At 36.3% G+C, this 14,810-nt stretch overlaps 1 protein-coding gene across 2 annotated transcripts; it reads right to left on the bottom strand.

The window, feature by feature from the left end:
- Positions 1 to 3,577: 3,577 nt before the first annotated feature.
- LOC123555078 (adenosine 5'-monophosphoramidase HINT3-like) lies at positions 3,578 to 6,893 on the bottom strand. 2 transcript variants are annotated; one of them, XM_053547421.1, is made up of 5 exons: positions 6,738 to 6,893; positions 5,579 to 5,696; positions 4,864 to 4,930; positions 4,409 to 4,544; positions 3,578 to 3,822 (listed from the first exon to the last, which is right to left on the bottom strand). In XM_053547421.1, the coding sequence occupies exons 1-5, from the start codon at positions 6,810 to 6,812 to the stop codon at positions 3,754 to 3,756; spliced, it is 465 nt and encodes a 154-aa protein (XP_053403396.1). In that variant the 5' UTR covers positions 6,813 to 6,893; the 3' UTR covers positions 3,578 to 3,753. The 2 variants fall into 2 exon arrangements, with proteins under 2 accessions (XP_053403396.1, XP_045201579.2); XM_045345644.2 differs by lacking the exon at positions 4,409 to 4,544 and adding an exon at positions 4,142 to 4,268.
- Positions 6,894 to 14,810: the final 7,917 nt, after the last annotated feature.

The raw sequence follows: 14,810 nt of genomic DNA, 5'->3' as shown, positions 1-14,810 counted from the left end.
TAAGTGTGACCTTGACCTTAGACCGAGGGACCTGGTTCTTGCGCATGACACTCCGTCTCATGCTTGTGAACATTTGTGCCAAGTTGTATCAAAATCCCTCAATGCATGAAGAAGAAATGCTCCGGACAAAGTTTTCATTCTTGTATCCTTTGACCTCTAAGTGTGACCTTGACCTTACCCTAGGGACCTGGTTCTTGCGCATGACACTCCGTCTCATGCTTGTGAACAATTTTGCCAAGCTACATCAAAGTCCTTTCATGCATGAAGAAGATATGCTCCGGACAAAGTTTTCATTCTTGTATCCTTTGACCTCTAAGTGTGACCTTGACCTTAGACCTAGGAACCTGGTTCTTGCGCATGACACTCCCTCTCATTATGGTGAACAACTGTGCCAAGCTACATCAAAATCATTCCATGCATGAAGAAGATATGCTCCGGACAAAGTCATTCTTGAATTTTTCATTCTTGTATCCTTTGACCTCTAAGTGTGACCTTGACCTTAGACCTAGGGACCTGGTTTTTGCGCATGACACTCCGTCTCATGATGATGAACAATTGTGCCAACTTCCATCAAAATCCCTCCATACATGAAGAAGATATGCTCCGGACAAAGTCATTCTTGAATTTGACCTTTGACCTCTAAGTGTGACCTTGACCTTAGACCTAGGGACCTGGTTCTTGCGCATGACACTCCGTCTCATGATGGTGAACAACTGTGCCAAGTTTCATCAAAATCCCTCCCTGCATGTAGAAGATATGCTCCGGACAAGGTCTGTGGACGCCGCCCGCCCGCCCGCCCATCCGCCCGCCAGGGGCGTTCCCATAATACGTCCCGTTTTTCAAACGGGCGTATAATTAGCCAATATCTGTGTGAAATCATATTCTCATATTCCGTTTCAGCATCCACTGGACATACAGTAACAGGAAAAAAAGCTGTTTGATAACAACCGAGGAATGCTGAAACAGTGTATGAAAAATACATAATCGAACAGAAAATGCCACTTTTCATTATGGGTCCAGTACATTAATAAAGGTGTAAATGACCATCTGGTTAAAAGAGTCCAGAAGTTAGTGCACTGGCTACAAATGCCAAAGATCATGGGTTTAAACACCACCAGAGGCTGGACTCGGTAACTATAAATCAAGGTCCATTTATGTAGCGTACTTTCTTGCATACCAAGAGGATTTCCAGTACTTTCACCTGTCGCCTGAAAACTCCATTTTACACCCCATGGTGTATGACGACCTCTTGCACTGTAAATGACACACTTTCCTCCAAAACCAAAAACGACACATTTTCCTCCAAAACCGAAAATGCCACACTCTCCTCCACAACTGAAAATGGCACACTTTCCTATACAACCTAAAATGACGCACTTTCACCCAAAACCTAAAATGACACACTTTCATAAAAAGCCTAAATTGACGCACTTTCATCTAAAACCTAAAATGACGCACTTTCATCTAAAACCTAAAGTGACGCACTTTCATCCAAAACCTAAAATGACGCACTTTCATCAAAAACCTAGAATGACATATTTTCATCCAAAACCTGAAATGGTGCACTTTCCTCCACAACCTAAAATGACGCACTTTCCTCTACAACCTAAAATGACGCACTTTCCTCCACAACCTAAAATGACGCACTTTCAGTTTCATCCAAAACCTAAAATTATGCACTTTCATCCAAAACCTAAAATGACGCACTTTTATCAAAAACCTAGACTGACGCACTTTCATCCTAATCCTAACTTTCCTCTACAACCTAAAATGATGCACTTTCCTCTGAAACCTAAAATGATGCACTTTCCCCTAAAACCTAAACTGACGCACTTTCATCCAAAAACTAAAATAACGCACTTTCATCCAAAACCTAGACAGATGCACTTTCCTCTAAAACCTGAAATGACACACTATCCTTCAAAACCGAAAATGAAGCACTTTCATCCAACACCCTAAATGACGCACTTTCATCTAAAACCTAAAATGATGCATATTTATCCAAAACCTAAAATGAAGCACTTTCATCAAAAACCTAGACTGACGCATTTTTATCCAAAACCTGAAATGATGCACTTTCCTCCCCAACCTAAAATGACGCACTTTCCTCTCCAACGTAAAATGACCCACTTTCATCTAAACCTAAAATGACGCACTTTCATCCAAAACCTAAAATGAAGCACTTTCATCAAAAACCTAGACTGACACATTTTCATCCAAAACCTAACTTTCCTCTACAACCGGTCCTCTTCCAAATTTATTTATATAGGAACTTGGGCCCTATTAGGGACCACTATAGCTAAAAGTAGATATGCCTTTCTTCGCATTAACCACTAAAATGTAATGGATTTTTATCAAACTCGATGTGTAACAATATCGTAAGGTCTCCTGCTATTTTGTTACAAATGGGGATAGGGACCAATTTAGCTAAAAATATAAACTCGTTTAATGACCTCTTCTCATGAACCGCTTCATGAATCTTCATCAAACTACTGCTGTAATTATTCGTCTAAGGATAAACGAAACAAAATTGCAACCCTACGAAACCTTTGCGAAAAATTAAAAGAGAACCATTTAAATTGTTAAAGTGCGGTGTTTAGTTTTGCAAAATGTTAGATGAAAGATGAATGTTAGATGAAAAATTCATAAACTTCTTTCCTTATTACAATTCGCCGACCATCATTTTTAAAGATATTTCTTGTTTAACATAAAGGTCCTTTACAATTTTGTCTTTACTAGTAAAGATCATCCCATGACCTAAGGAAGTAAACAGTAGAGATAAACAGCACTTGTATACTGGGAAATTCATACTGCAACCTATCTACAGAGGAATTTCCAGGGGGCTGGGGGGTGGAAAGATGTTGAAGTGGTGAAGTCAGCAACCTTAAGCTATCGGCCACGGAGGCCCTCACCTGGACAGCTAATTATACGCCGTCTTAGAGGAACTGTCCTAAACGTTCCGGAAAGGTAGATGCTCAGATTTTTCTCCATAAATGTCTCAATGTGTTAGAATTCTTCATAGGACTGACCGATCTAAGTTTTTAAATGCAAAAAAAAATGTATACTAAATATACTTGGTCCACCACGAGACTGATGGAGTATCTTGAAGAATTCTGCGTCTTGTCTTATAAATATTATCAGTCACTTGAAAACATGCGCACACACGTACGCTGCACTTGTTCCAAATTTCTCCTCCAACACACCATTTTATTCTACCCCTACCCTTTCCTCGGCACCCTCCCCCACCCCCCACCATTTTCCGTATTTTGCATCAAATTGTACCTGTTGGAATTTTGAAGCAACCCGTCTATAATATTTAAAATTCAATTATGTGTACAGCTTGCTCTTGTTGTGGGCCTGCTTTACAATTGCGTGGCTCTATAGCTGAATTTGGGGTGCTCAGTGCTTCCGGGAAATCTACCCTTACCTTTTATCTTTTGCATAAGTAATAACATATAGGCCTTCATTCTCAACAACTCTTGTCTTTTTTTTTTCAGTACGTACGTTTCTTGTGGTTGAAAATGACGTGCATACTGCCACCAAATTCAGGAACAAAACTGAAAACGTTTCACATATACAGGGTAAACAAATATAACAATGTTTTAATTCATCGTATAGTCCAATTGTATACAATACATCTAAAATTAATCGTCAAATGCAATAAAAAGTCGTAAAATTCAATATGATCCTAACGTTGTTCTTGCTGTAGCTGTAGCTGTTGTCAATCCCAACGTTTAAATCTGTTCTGAAATGTCAAGTTCCACTGTTGCTGTGCGTGTCTTTCGGTTTCATCTTTTTCAGTCTATCTATCACCCAGTCAACCTGCAGCAGACGGACAAATACTTAAACTACTGTAAATACTAGGAAAAGACGGACAAACACTTAAACTACTGTAAATACTATTACACAATGTAGGATTGTAGGATTCAGACCATAATCTCGAAAATAACTGTGAAAAGTGGGCTTACAGCCGTTTCAGGTTTTGAAATAAGTGTTTGAGCTTTTTTCTTTGGACCATAAACCTAGATTTAAAACTAAAGGTAATTTAATTCATTCGACTCCCAGAGTTTGGGACTATGTCTACCGTATCTATATCAAATAATAAACCACTTATCGCAGTGACTTTCTGATGTATACTTACCTTTGCAAACCAAAGTGCACGTTCCATGAAAATACCCTTTGCGATAAACCCCATCTGACTGGTCGAAGAAATCACGTGAAGATGTAAATGTGATATCATATGAAACGGTGGCCAGTGAAACCCCATCCTGCAAAGCATATTGATATAATATTGCAAGTAGCTCCACCTCGATAGGCTATTAGTGGTAGAGCGACCGTTCCGAGTGTGGGAGGTCGTGGGTTCGATTCCCTGCCGCAACATACAAATTAAAAACTTGAAAAATTGTACCGGTAGTTCCCTTGCTTGGTGCTCAGCATTTAGAGAAACTAGCTTCTTTTCCCTCATACCCTCGTGGCGATGGACTCCATCATAAGAAATGTCGAGAGTGATTAATACAAGTTGTAGACCTTGCTTCACAATCGACCTAAAATAAGTCAGTATTAAAAAGATAAAAGCAAAGTACTTGTAAGGAGCAGTCTTACCAACATTTTGATTTCAGCTTTATTTCTGCATGAAAAGGGTTTTCCTTTGAACATTTACTCGTACATACTTTGTGCCAAATCTGATGTTAAAAAAACACTAACTGCACTAATTGCAGTGTTTGTATAACGATTTAAACATATAACATCTTAAAAATAGAAAAAAAGGTTATTGAGTTAACTGTAACTAAACTGCGTCAAAAGCCGGGCATCACGACACTATTCCCTAACGTACAGACGATGAAAGCTGCAAAAAGAAGTTACCTTAAGTCAATAATGTCCCCTCCTTGTTTCTGTACAACGTCTTTTCCAACCTCCACCATTCTCTCTACTGTGAAAATATAAAAGACAGTGGTTACCGGACCCTAGCCTCACACAATTTTAAAATCTACGTGATGATAACAATAATTAAGACACCTAATTCCTACTTCTTTTCACATCATAGTAAATTTTTCAGCGCATATGTATGAAAAGAAATAGAAGTTTTAGCATAAATATAATTATCTTCCAAGTTCGTTTCTTATTAGACGTTGCTTTCGTAATTCCTGGCGGAATAAGATTGAACTATAAAAGTCGGAGCATATCAGAGGCCCATGTGTTCGAACAGACACTCTTTTAAAAGCCAGTCATCGCCACCATGTGCGTTTCACGCGCATTTGCCGGGTATGTAAAATACTTGTGATGTTAATCCAATAACTACCGGCAGTGGACGATTCAGGTTTGGTCCTATGTAAGCGAAATTTTGGCAAATGTGTTGGTGGTTAGTGAAAGAGACAACAAAACTAAAAAATAAACATACACCGACCACGTCTAGCGTATTTAACACCAAATGAAAATTGGTGATAATAATATCTAATTTTTCTTGATAATACTAGTATGAGATTTTCGGGTAATGTGATATTGACTAACCTGGTTGTCGTTACTTGTTTTCAATGATGATAATGACAACACACCTTTCCGGTATCTTTCTGAAACCTACCTAATCCTAAGTTTTCGAACTTGAGTTGCTTGGCGTCTGAGATATGTTCCGTTGTTACTACAAGGTAGTGATGTGATGTGGCAGGCCGGATGTCTCTGAATACGACCAGTGTATCATCCTACAGACAGAAACTGTTCTTTTGTTATTCATTAACGTCGCATAATCTTTTCATGCTGCGGACTGAAAGCTATTTAACTCTATATTTAGTTAACCTAAAATGTCGTATCAGTACTAACCTGTTCACCGTATTTTTTTAAGTAACTGACCTGTTCACCGTAAGCAACTGGCAAGTACTGACCTTTTCTCTGTAAGTAACTGACAGTTTCCAAACAATAGTCGCAAATGAATGACAATATTATTCACTAAATCGTCATTACCTAACACCGAGGTTTTGTTTTCTGCACATTAATTAGCTTCAAATCTATATATATATATACTATTTAAGGTCTATTGTAGACATTAAATTGTTAGTTTTTTTTTTTTAAAGAAATATCATTTTGATGGTGCAAGGCAACTACTAACTGTGTCCACTAAGTGAACAAAAACTGACTTTCAATATTAGCCTAGGCGTAAAAAATTGTTTGTTTCCGGTATCCCGACCTACCCTAAATTTTTGGGCCGACCCTATGTTTTTATGGCCTTGGAGAGTATTTTTTCAACTTTTAACCAAAAAGTTGCAAAACTGCACTTTTATGCTTTAAACATGTCCAGTGATGTTAGAAATCAACTTACTATGCTCTGAAGGCATTATCCTCTTATTTACATTCATTTTTGACACAAAAATAATTTCTAAAAAGTCTCCCTTAATAAAAAATCCCCCCCACCACAAAAAAAAAAAAAATTCCGAACTACCTACCATAATTTTTTGAGCATGTTACCGGAAACAAAGATTTGTTTTTAGGCCTTAGTACAACGTCTCTGAAGCTGGCCGACAGTATGCAAATGCATGATAAACAGCTAATGTTGATTTGTTATATGTATATGGATCTATAAACAGATAACCTGGTGGACTTTGACCTGGTAAGCTTTTTATTTATCTACAAGTTTATGGAAGTTGAGGGGGAAAATATAGTGGCTTGAGACCTTACTACATAAGAAAATCACAGTAAAATTAAACAAACTTTAACACCGTTAAAGAACAATAGTGAATGACAATCACCCTGTGCAGTATTTCCGTCTTTTCATCATTTCCTCCAGCTATTTTGCAGAATATACATCCGTCCACCTCTGTCATTTTTTCATTTATTTCCTCTCCCCATTTTAATCAAAACAAATTTCACACATTTTAATTTTTACGATAACACCGCTATGATTCATTCATACTTCCGGTTCCAGACAAAAATAAATTTTCTGCAATTTTGCGAGGTGTTAGGGTCTAGTTTAAGCATATAGTGAAAGCACAACCACAGGTAAGTGAAGGCTTTTTGCCTTGCTCATAAAAGACTAGGTAAAAACATGATTGTCTTGTTATAAGGACAAGATCACAACCGTTTACAATTAGTTTCCAGGAAATGAAATCACTTTCCTTAGATCAAAACTGGTATACTTGTTTGTATTGGGACACTGTTACACTGGCACCAGACCAGAAAGAAAATGCCTCTGTACATGTTATACTCTACCTCTCAAGGTATTCTATAAGAACCATGTTCATGAACGGGAAAATATACTATCCCATTTCAATCGCGCATTTCATACCTAAAACACACAGTTCGGTAAATATGTACTGTGGATATTGAACAAGTGGTAATTTATCCTCCATTGTTTACCGGTCACATTTCTTCAATACTTCTGATCTTAGAGAAGCAATGCTAGTTTACAGGATTTTCAACGTTACACAAAAAAAACTTGCTTAAACTTCCCTGGTGATGTTCGGTCTAGATTACAAAACTGTTCTGATTGGCTGATGTGAAAATGTGTGTCAGTCGTCATTTAACTACATGTGTACGCTAAGATGTGTATATTCAGCATAAATGTGCTAAATTAATTAAATAAACAGAGCAGATGTCTGTTATTTTTCTTAAAAGTATTTTATTATGTTACACTTGTGAAAGTATTTTATTACTTAATACGTTAACTTGTGTTGAAAATGCCATTGCTTATAGTAATTTGTTCATGAATAAAGTATTTTTCTTAAAAGTATTTTATTATGTTACACTCGTGAAAGTATTTTATTACTTAATACGTTAACTTGTGTTGAAAATGCCATTGCTTGTAGATGTCGCTGTGTAAAAACGTTGTGAACTTGAACACATTGTATTCATTGTTGTGTGCTGTGAATGTGCAAAGACAAATAATGACAAACAGAAGTTTCAAAGACGATGGAAAAGATAGAGGGTATATGTTACACTGTAGATGATGAGAGAAATTCAGTCTTTTAACATGTTTGATTTTATAATGACATTAATGTGAATGTGATTTATCATAAAAATAAGATTTTTACAAAGTTTTAAATGCAGGATTCTCACTAGCAATTTTAAGTTGCATGTCTCACAAAGCTGAACAAGTTGCAGTCCTAACTAAACTGACAGATAGACTTTTAAAAGCCTTTCGGTGGTGAGGAATTTCGGATTTTATCCACTTGCCCACGGACAAGATTGACTGAATTTTCTACTTGTCCGAAGCATAATTAACTTGTCCAAATAAAATGTGAAAACCAGGCATCAGTTTTATAAGAACTGCTTTATTTAACCAACGTTTTGTGATACAATACATTAACTACAACATCTGAATGTGTTACAGGAAACAATAAAGTCAGTAATTCCTCAATTTACCAATGTACAAAGCAGAAGTATCCACATTCAGCTGGAACATTCTGCAAATTTATGTGATATTACAGCGTGTGCGAGCTATCATCCTTTTGCAGGCAACCAAAGTCAAAAAACCAGCTATCTTTAAAACACGCGTGTACGTTTGCAACCATATTCTTTGTCTCTGCGCTTTTGATTTGCCCACTTTCCGGTTCTATAGACTGTTCAGGCGGCTTTGAACCACCCGATCTAACAACAATTTTTGTTCATTTCGTACCAAAAACTACTTGAAAAACTGCATATGATATTTACTCTAGCACCGTTTTGTTGCCTGGATACAACCAATGGAAGCTGAGTTTTCCGGTAGCAGGTGCTTTTAGTGAGGGGCCCACGATCGGGAAACACATTCTATGCTGTGCAGATGTTTACGTACTTTAAGCACGGTTTTATGCAAATTTGGATAGAAATAAAACGTTTTCAGATTATTAATGATAAAAATTTGGCTTTTTATTATTTTAAGGCTCCAAAATGCACTTGCCCGCGGACAAACGCACTGGAAATATCTGCTTGTCCGCCAGCAAAACTCCCTAGTCGGGCAAGTCAGGCATAGGAATTCCACACCTCTGCCTTTCGTGAAAACTATGGCCTCTGTTAGTACATGATAAAACAATCCGTGTTACTTTACAATCAGAGAAATATGCCGACAATCACATAATTGAGTAGGCCACGGTTATGCTGACCCTCGTGGGGTGTAGTATGTGGAGGTCACTTAGCAGAGATAAGGATCGTTTTCTAACAATTAAATCACTGTTCTTGTCAAGAACTTCTTGATTGAATTCAAACAAATTAGCTTGATGAATTTGCTATTTGTAGGGATACTAAATAATACCAATCATGATGGCCAGGGTACAGGGGCCCAAAGGTCTATTCATTTGGGCATTTCCTTTAAATGGCAGGAAGGTATTATTAGTAATTTTCAGTGTATTTGCCATTGTTTTGGGAATGGGCTGGGCCCTTACAGTTAGGAAAAATGAATGTAAAACATATAAATTGAGAATTGTTAAAAAATGATATATTTTTAGCTCGACTATACTAAGTATGGAGAGCTCTCCTACTCGACCTGGCGTTGGCGTCCTTCCGCGTCGACACTTCGGGTAAAGTTTTGATGCACTTTTCTCTTTATATTTGCTATTACTTGATGGATTTTCTTCAAACTTAAAATAGTTGTACCTTATCATCACCCACATCTTATGGTCATAACTCTTGCACCAACATTTCTTAAATTATCCCCCCTTTTTACTTCAAATTTCATGTTAAAGTTTTGGTGCACTTTTCACTTTATCCCAGTTATTACTTGATAGATTTGATTCAAACTTAGTATAGTTGTTCCACATCATCACCCAGACACCCACATCATATGACACAAGGCCCATAACTCTGGCACCAATTTTTCATGAATTATGCCCCCTTTTTACTTAGAATTTAATGTTCATTTTTATTAGCTCACCTGTCACGAAGTGACAAGGTGAGCTTTTGTGATCGCGCAGCGTCCGTCGTGTGTCCGTGCGTAAACTTTTCCTTGTGACATCTCTAGAGGTCACAGTTTTCATGGGATCTTTATGAAAATGGGTCGGAATGTTCATTTTGGTAAATTCTAGGTCAAGTTCAAAACTGGGTCACGTGCGGCCAAAAAGTAGGTCAGTAGGTCTAAAAATAGAGAAACCTTGTGACCACTCCAGAGGCCATAATTTTCAATGGATCTTCATGAAAATTGGTCAGAATGTTCACCTTGATGATTTCTAGGTCAAATTCGAAACTGGGTCATGTGCGGCCAATAACTAGGTCAGTAGGTCTAAAAATAGAAAAACCTTGTGACCTCTCTAGAGGCCATATATTTCACAAGATCTTCATGAAAATTGGTCAGAACGTTCATCTTGATGATATCTAGGTCAAGTTCGAAATTGGGTCACGTGCCTTCAAAAACTAGGTCAGTAGATCTAAAAATAGAAAAACCTTGTGACCTCTCTAGAGGCCACATGTTTCATGAGATCTTCATGAAAATTGGTCAGAATGTTCACCTTGATGATATCTAGGTCAAGTTTGAAAGTGGGTCACGTGCCGTCAAAAACTAGGTTAGTAGGTCAAATAATAGAAAAACCTTGTGACCTCTCTAGAGGCCATTATTTTTCATGGGATCTGTATGAAAGTTGGTCTGAATGTTCATCTTGATGATATCTAGGTCAAGTTCGAAAGTGGGTCACGTGCCATCAAAAACTAGGTCAGTAGGTCAAATAATAGAAAAACCTTGTGACCTCTCTGAAGGCCATATTTTTCATGGGATCTGTATGAAAGTTGGTCTGAATATTCATCTTGATGATATCTAGGTCAAGTTCGAAACAGGGTCATGTGCGGTCAAAAACTAGGTCAGTAGTCAGTAGGTCTAAAAATAGAAAAACCTTGTGACCTCTCTAGAGGCCATACTTGTGAATGGATCTCCATAAAAATTGGTCAGAATGTTCATCTTGATGATATCTAGGTCAAGTTTGAAAGTGGGTCACGTGTCATCAAAAAGTAGGTCAGTAGGTCAAATAATGAAAAAACGTTGTGACCTCTCTACAGGCCATATTTTTCATGGGATCTGTATGAAAGTTGGTCTGAATGTTAATCTTGATGATATATAGGTCAAGTTTGAAACTGGGTCAACTGCGATCAAAAACTAGATCAGTAGGTCTTGAAATAGAAAAACCTTGTGACCTCTCTAGAGGCCATACCCTTGAATGGATCTTCATGAAAATTGGTCAGAGTGTTCACCTTGATGATATCTAGGTCAAGTTTGAAACTGGGTCACGTGCCTTAAAAAACTAGGTCAGTAGGTCAAATAATAAAAAAAACCTTGTGACCTCTCTAGAGGCCATACTTTTCATGGGATCTGTATGAAAGTTGGTCTGAATGTTCATCTTGATGATATCTAGGTCAAGTTTGAAACTGGGTCAACTGCAATCAAAAACTAGGTCAGTAGGTCTAAAATTATTAAAATCTTTTGACCTCTCTAGAGGCCATATTTTTCAATGGATCTTCATGAAAATTGATCTGAATGTTCACCTTGATGATATCTAGGTCATTTTCAAACTGGGTCACATGCGGTCAAAAACTAGGCCAGTAGGTATAAAAATAGAAAAACCTTGTGACCTCTCTAGAGGCCATCTTTTTCATGTGATCTTCATGAAAATTAGTGAGAATGTTCACCTTGATGATATCTAGGTAAAATTCAAAACAGGGTCACGTACCTTTGAAAACTAGGTCAATAGGTCAAATAATAGAAAAACCTTGTGACCTCTCTAGAGACCATATTTTTCAATGGATCTTCATGAAAATTGGTCAGAGTTTTTATCTTGATAATATCTAGGTCAAGTTCAAAACTGGGTCACATGAGCTCAAAAACTAGGTCACTATGTCAAATTATAGAAAAAATGACGTCATACTCAAAACTGGTTCATGTGGGAAGAGGTGAGCGATTCAGGACCATCATGGTCCTCTTGTTTATTTTCTTTATATCTCTGTCATTTCACAAAGGATTTGATTCAAACTTGAAATAATTGAACATATTCACTACCTACATAATTTGACACAAGAGGCATAACTGTGACACTAGTATTTTATGAGTTATTCCCCTTGTAAGTAAAATTTCAGGTACTTCCACTTTATGCCGATTATTACTTGATGGATTTGCGTCAAACTTAAAATACATGTTGTTGTTCCTCATCATCACCCACATCATATGGCACAACGGTCATAGCTCTGGCACCAATATTTCATGAATACGCCCCTCCCCCTTTATACATGTACTTAAAATTTCAGGTTACAGTTTTGGTGCACTTTCACTTCATCTCAGTTATTACTAAATGGATTTGATTCAAACTTAAAATAATAACTGTTGTTCCACCTTACCAACCACATCATTTGACACAAGGTTCATAACTCTTGCACCAATTTTTCATGAATTATGCACCCTTTTTACTTAAAGAGTTTTATATTAATTTTGATGCATTTTCACTACATCTCAGTTATAAAGAAATGAATTTGATTCAAACTTGAAGAAGTTGTTCCACATCATAACACACATCATATGACACAAGGTGCATAACTCTGACACCAATATTTTATGAATTATACCCCCTTTTTGCTTAGAATTATACTTATAATAGTGTTTTGATACACTTTATCTTTACCTCTCTTATTACTTCATATTTTGGACCTAGACTCAAGGTATTGTGCAATATCTTCATCCACCATTGGAGGCATTAAACTCTTCAGTGACAGCTCCAGCTTCCTCAGATGTGCCCAGTTTCACTATCCAGCATCAAAATAGTCAAGCGCGTTGTCTCCTGTGACAACTCTTGTTACTAAATGTTACATTTAAGGTTTAGCACTACATCACCAAATTACAGAAATAGTTGAAAACCCAACAGCATCATTACCAACAATCAGTCCTGTAGGTCTGGATACTTACCGCAAGATATTCTCAAAAAGTTTTTCCCCCTTTAAGGTGAAAATAAATGAATGCTGAAAACCACATTAAATATAGTTATGTGAAATTTCAGCACTGGGACATTATTGCAAATGCATCAAAATTAAAATATGTAACAGTTCTTTGAAAATGGTGAGTTAAATTTTAAAAGGGGTTAAATTGAACTGTCCAAAAATGTGACCGTTTTATTCAGTCCTTTTCTGGAGTTCAGTGCATACATCAATAAATTGAAATGTCATTTTGTAGAGTAATGTAATATGTATAATTATGTTTTATATACTGTTCAGTTTTCATGATAAACAACTCTTTCTTTCTATGATTTGATGTTGTTTGAATTTTTTCTTTCAAAATATGGACCTATTTTTAGAAATGGTCATAAATGCAATAATTAAGTTAGCATACTATCTTGTGTTTCAAATGTTTAAGGTCTTGGTTGAAAAGTTTAACTTTGGGAATTTTATCTTTGAAATTTGGGGGAAAAAAAAAACCCATACTATTTGCCATTGAGTTTGGGGCCGAATTTGAGTCTGAAAAACACCCAAAAAGACACAGATTTTCCTTCATATGACATGATATTTTCTGTTGATGGAATTTTATCCAAATCCTCAGTTGGTTGCGATTTCCTTCATATGACATATATTTTCTGTTGGTGGAATTTTATCCAAATCCTCAGTTGGTTACGATTTAGATCTTTTATTCATAAAGATGATTAAGAGTAAAATTTGTAAGGTCATTTCCTACAAACAAGTTTTCTTCAGATGTTTTGCATAAGTACAATCATTCTACAATGTCATGTACATGGTCAGAAAAGCACTACTATTCAATAATGCACATGGACTTGCTCTGAGTCATAAAGGGAGGTAAGAAAAAACTTCCTGCTGTGTAAATCAGTATTCAAATGTTTGAAAAATTATTAAATATGTGATAGAGAAAACAGTTACCGAAAATAGGATTGAACAAGAAATTAATATATTTCATGTTCATAATGAAACATGCGGCAGTCACGTTATAAACAAAGGCCTTATGAGTCTTTAAATTCTTTTGTAAAAACCTAGCATATAAATAGTGTGCAACCTACTTTCTTGACCAATCAGAATTAAGTTATTTTTCAAAAAAAGTGGCTTCTTATCCTTGAAGACTAATGTGACTGTAGCAGTAATTTTCGAAGAACAGCTCTACATGCTGAAGAGTGTCGACACGACTGACTCAGCAATTCTGATTGTTCAAATTTAGATTTCTCACTATGTAAGATAGAGTCCATGAAGAGAATTCTTGGAGAAAGAGAAACCTCAGTCAGTCACTCCCTATCGGTTTCTTTTTCATGAAGAATTCACTTCATAAACTCGTCTATAGGAGGGATCCTGTTTGTACACAAATCTGTTGTATTTTCAGTTTATGGAACTGGTAAGACAGCAATCAGGTGGGCAGGCGCGGAACATCCATATTTTTTGTAAACAGTGATGTTTTTCTAATGGTCTAAACTTTCTTAAAACGCAAATGAAATAAATAATTTTTTGATCAATGGAAAATTTATAAAACAAGCAATTTATTGATTACTATTAATTATTATTTCGAAGTAAAATGGATTAATTATGAATGCTTAACTTAGTGTTTTTCTAAAAGTTTTGAACATCATTATGACACGTACTATTAAATAAATATGTCATTTAAAACAGTTAATCATTTAGAAATGATATTTGAATACGAAAATATGAAAATTGTAAGTGTTTCAAAACATTTTGAATTTTGAAAATCAATAAAATTAATGAGCAAAAAAGTATTAAATTAAGAATGAAATATTCTGATCCAATACACAATTAAAAAATGTAAAAACATTTGTTTTGCCCACCACCAGATAAACAGATGATAATGTGTGACCTCAGGGCGATCTCTCCTATAACATAGTATTTTTGGTGCTATTTCCCAGACTTAACCCTTTTCTAGCAGAATACAGAAT

This window comes from Mercenaria mercenaria, chromosome 7, assembly GCF_021730395.1.
Source record: "Mercenaria mercenaria strain notata chromosome 7, MADL_Memer_1, whole genome shotgun sequence".
In the NCBI taxonomy this organism is placed as follows: Eukaryota; Metazoa; Mollusca; class Bivalvia; order Venerida; family Veneridae; genus Mercenaria; species Mercenaria mercenaria.
Note: the sequence above shows the minus strand (reverse complement) of the source record. Positions and strands in the feature narration are given on the sequence as shown.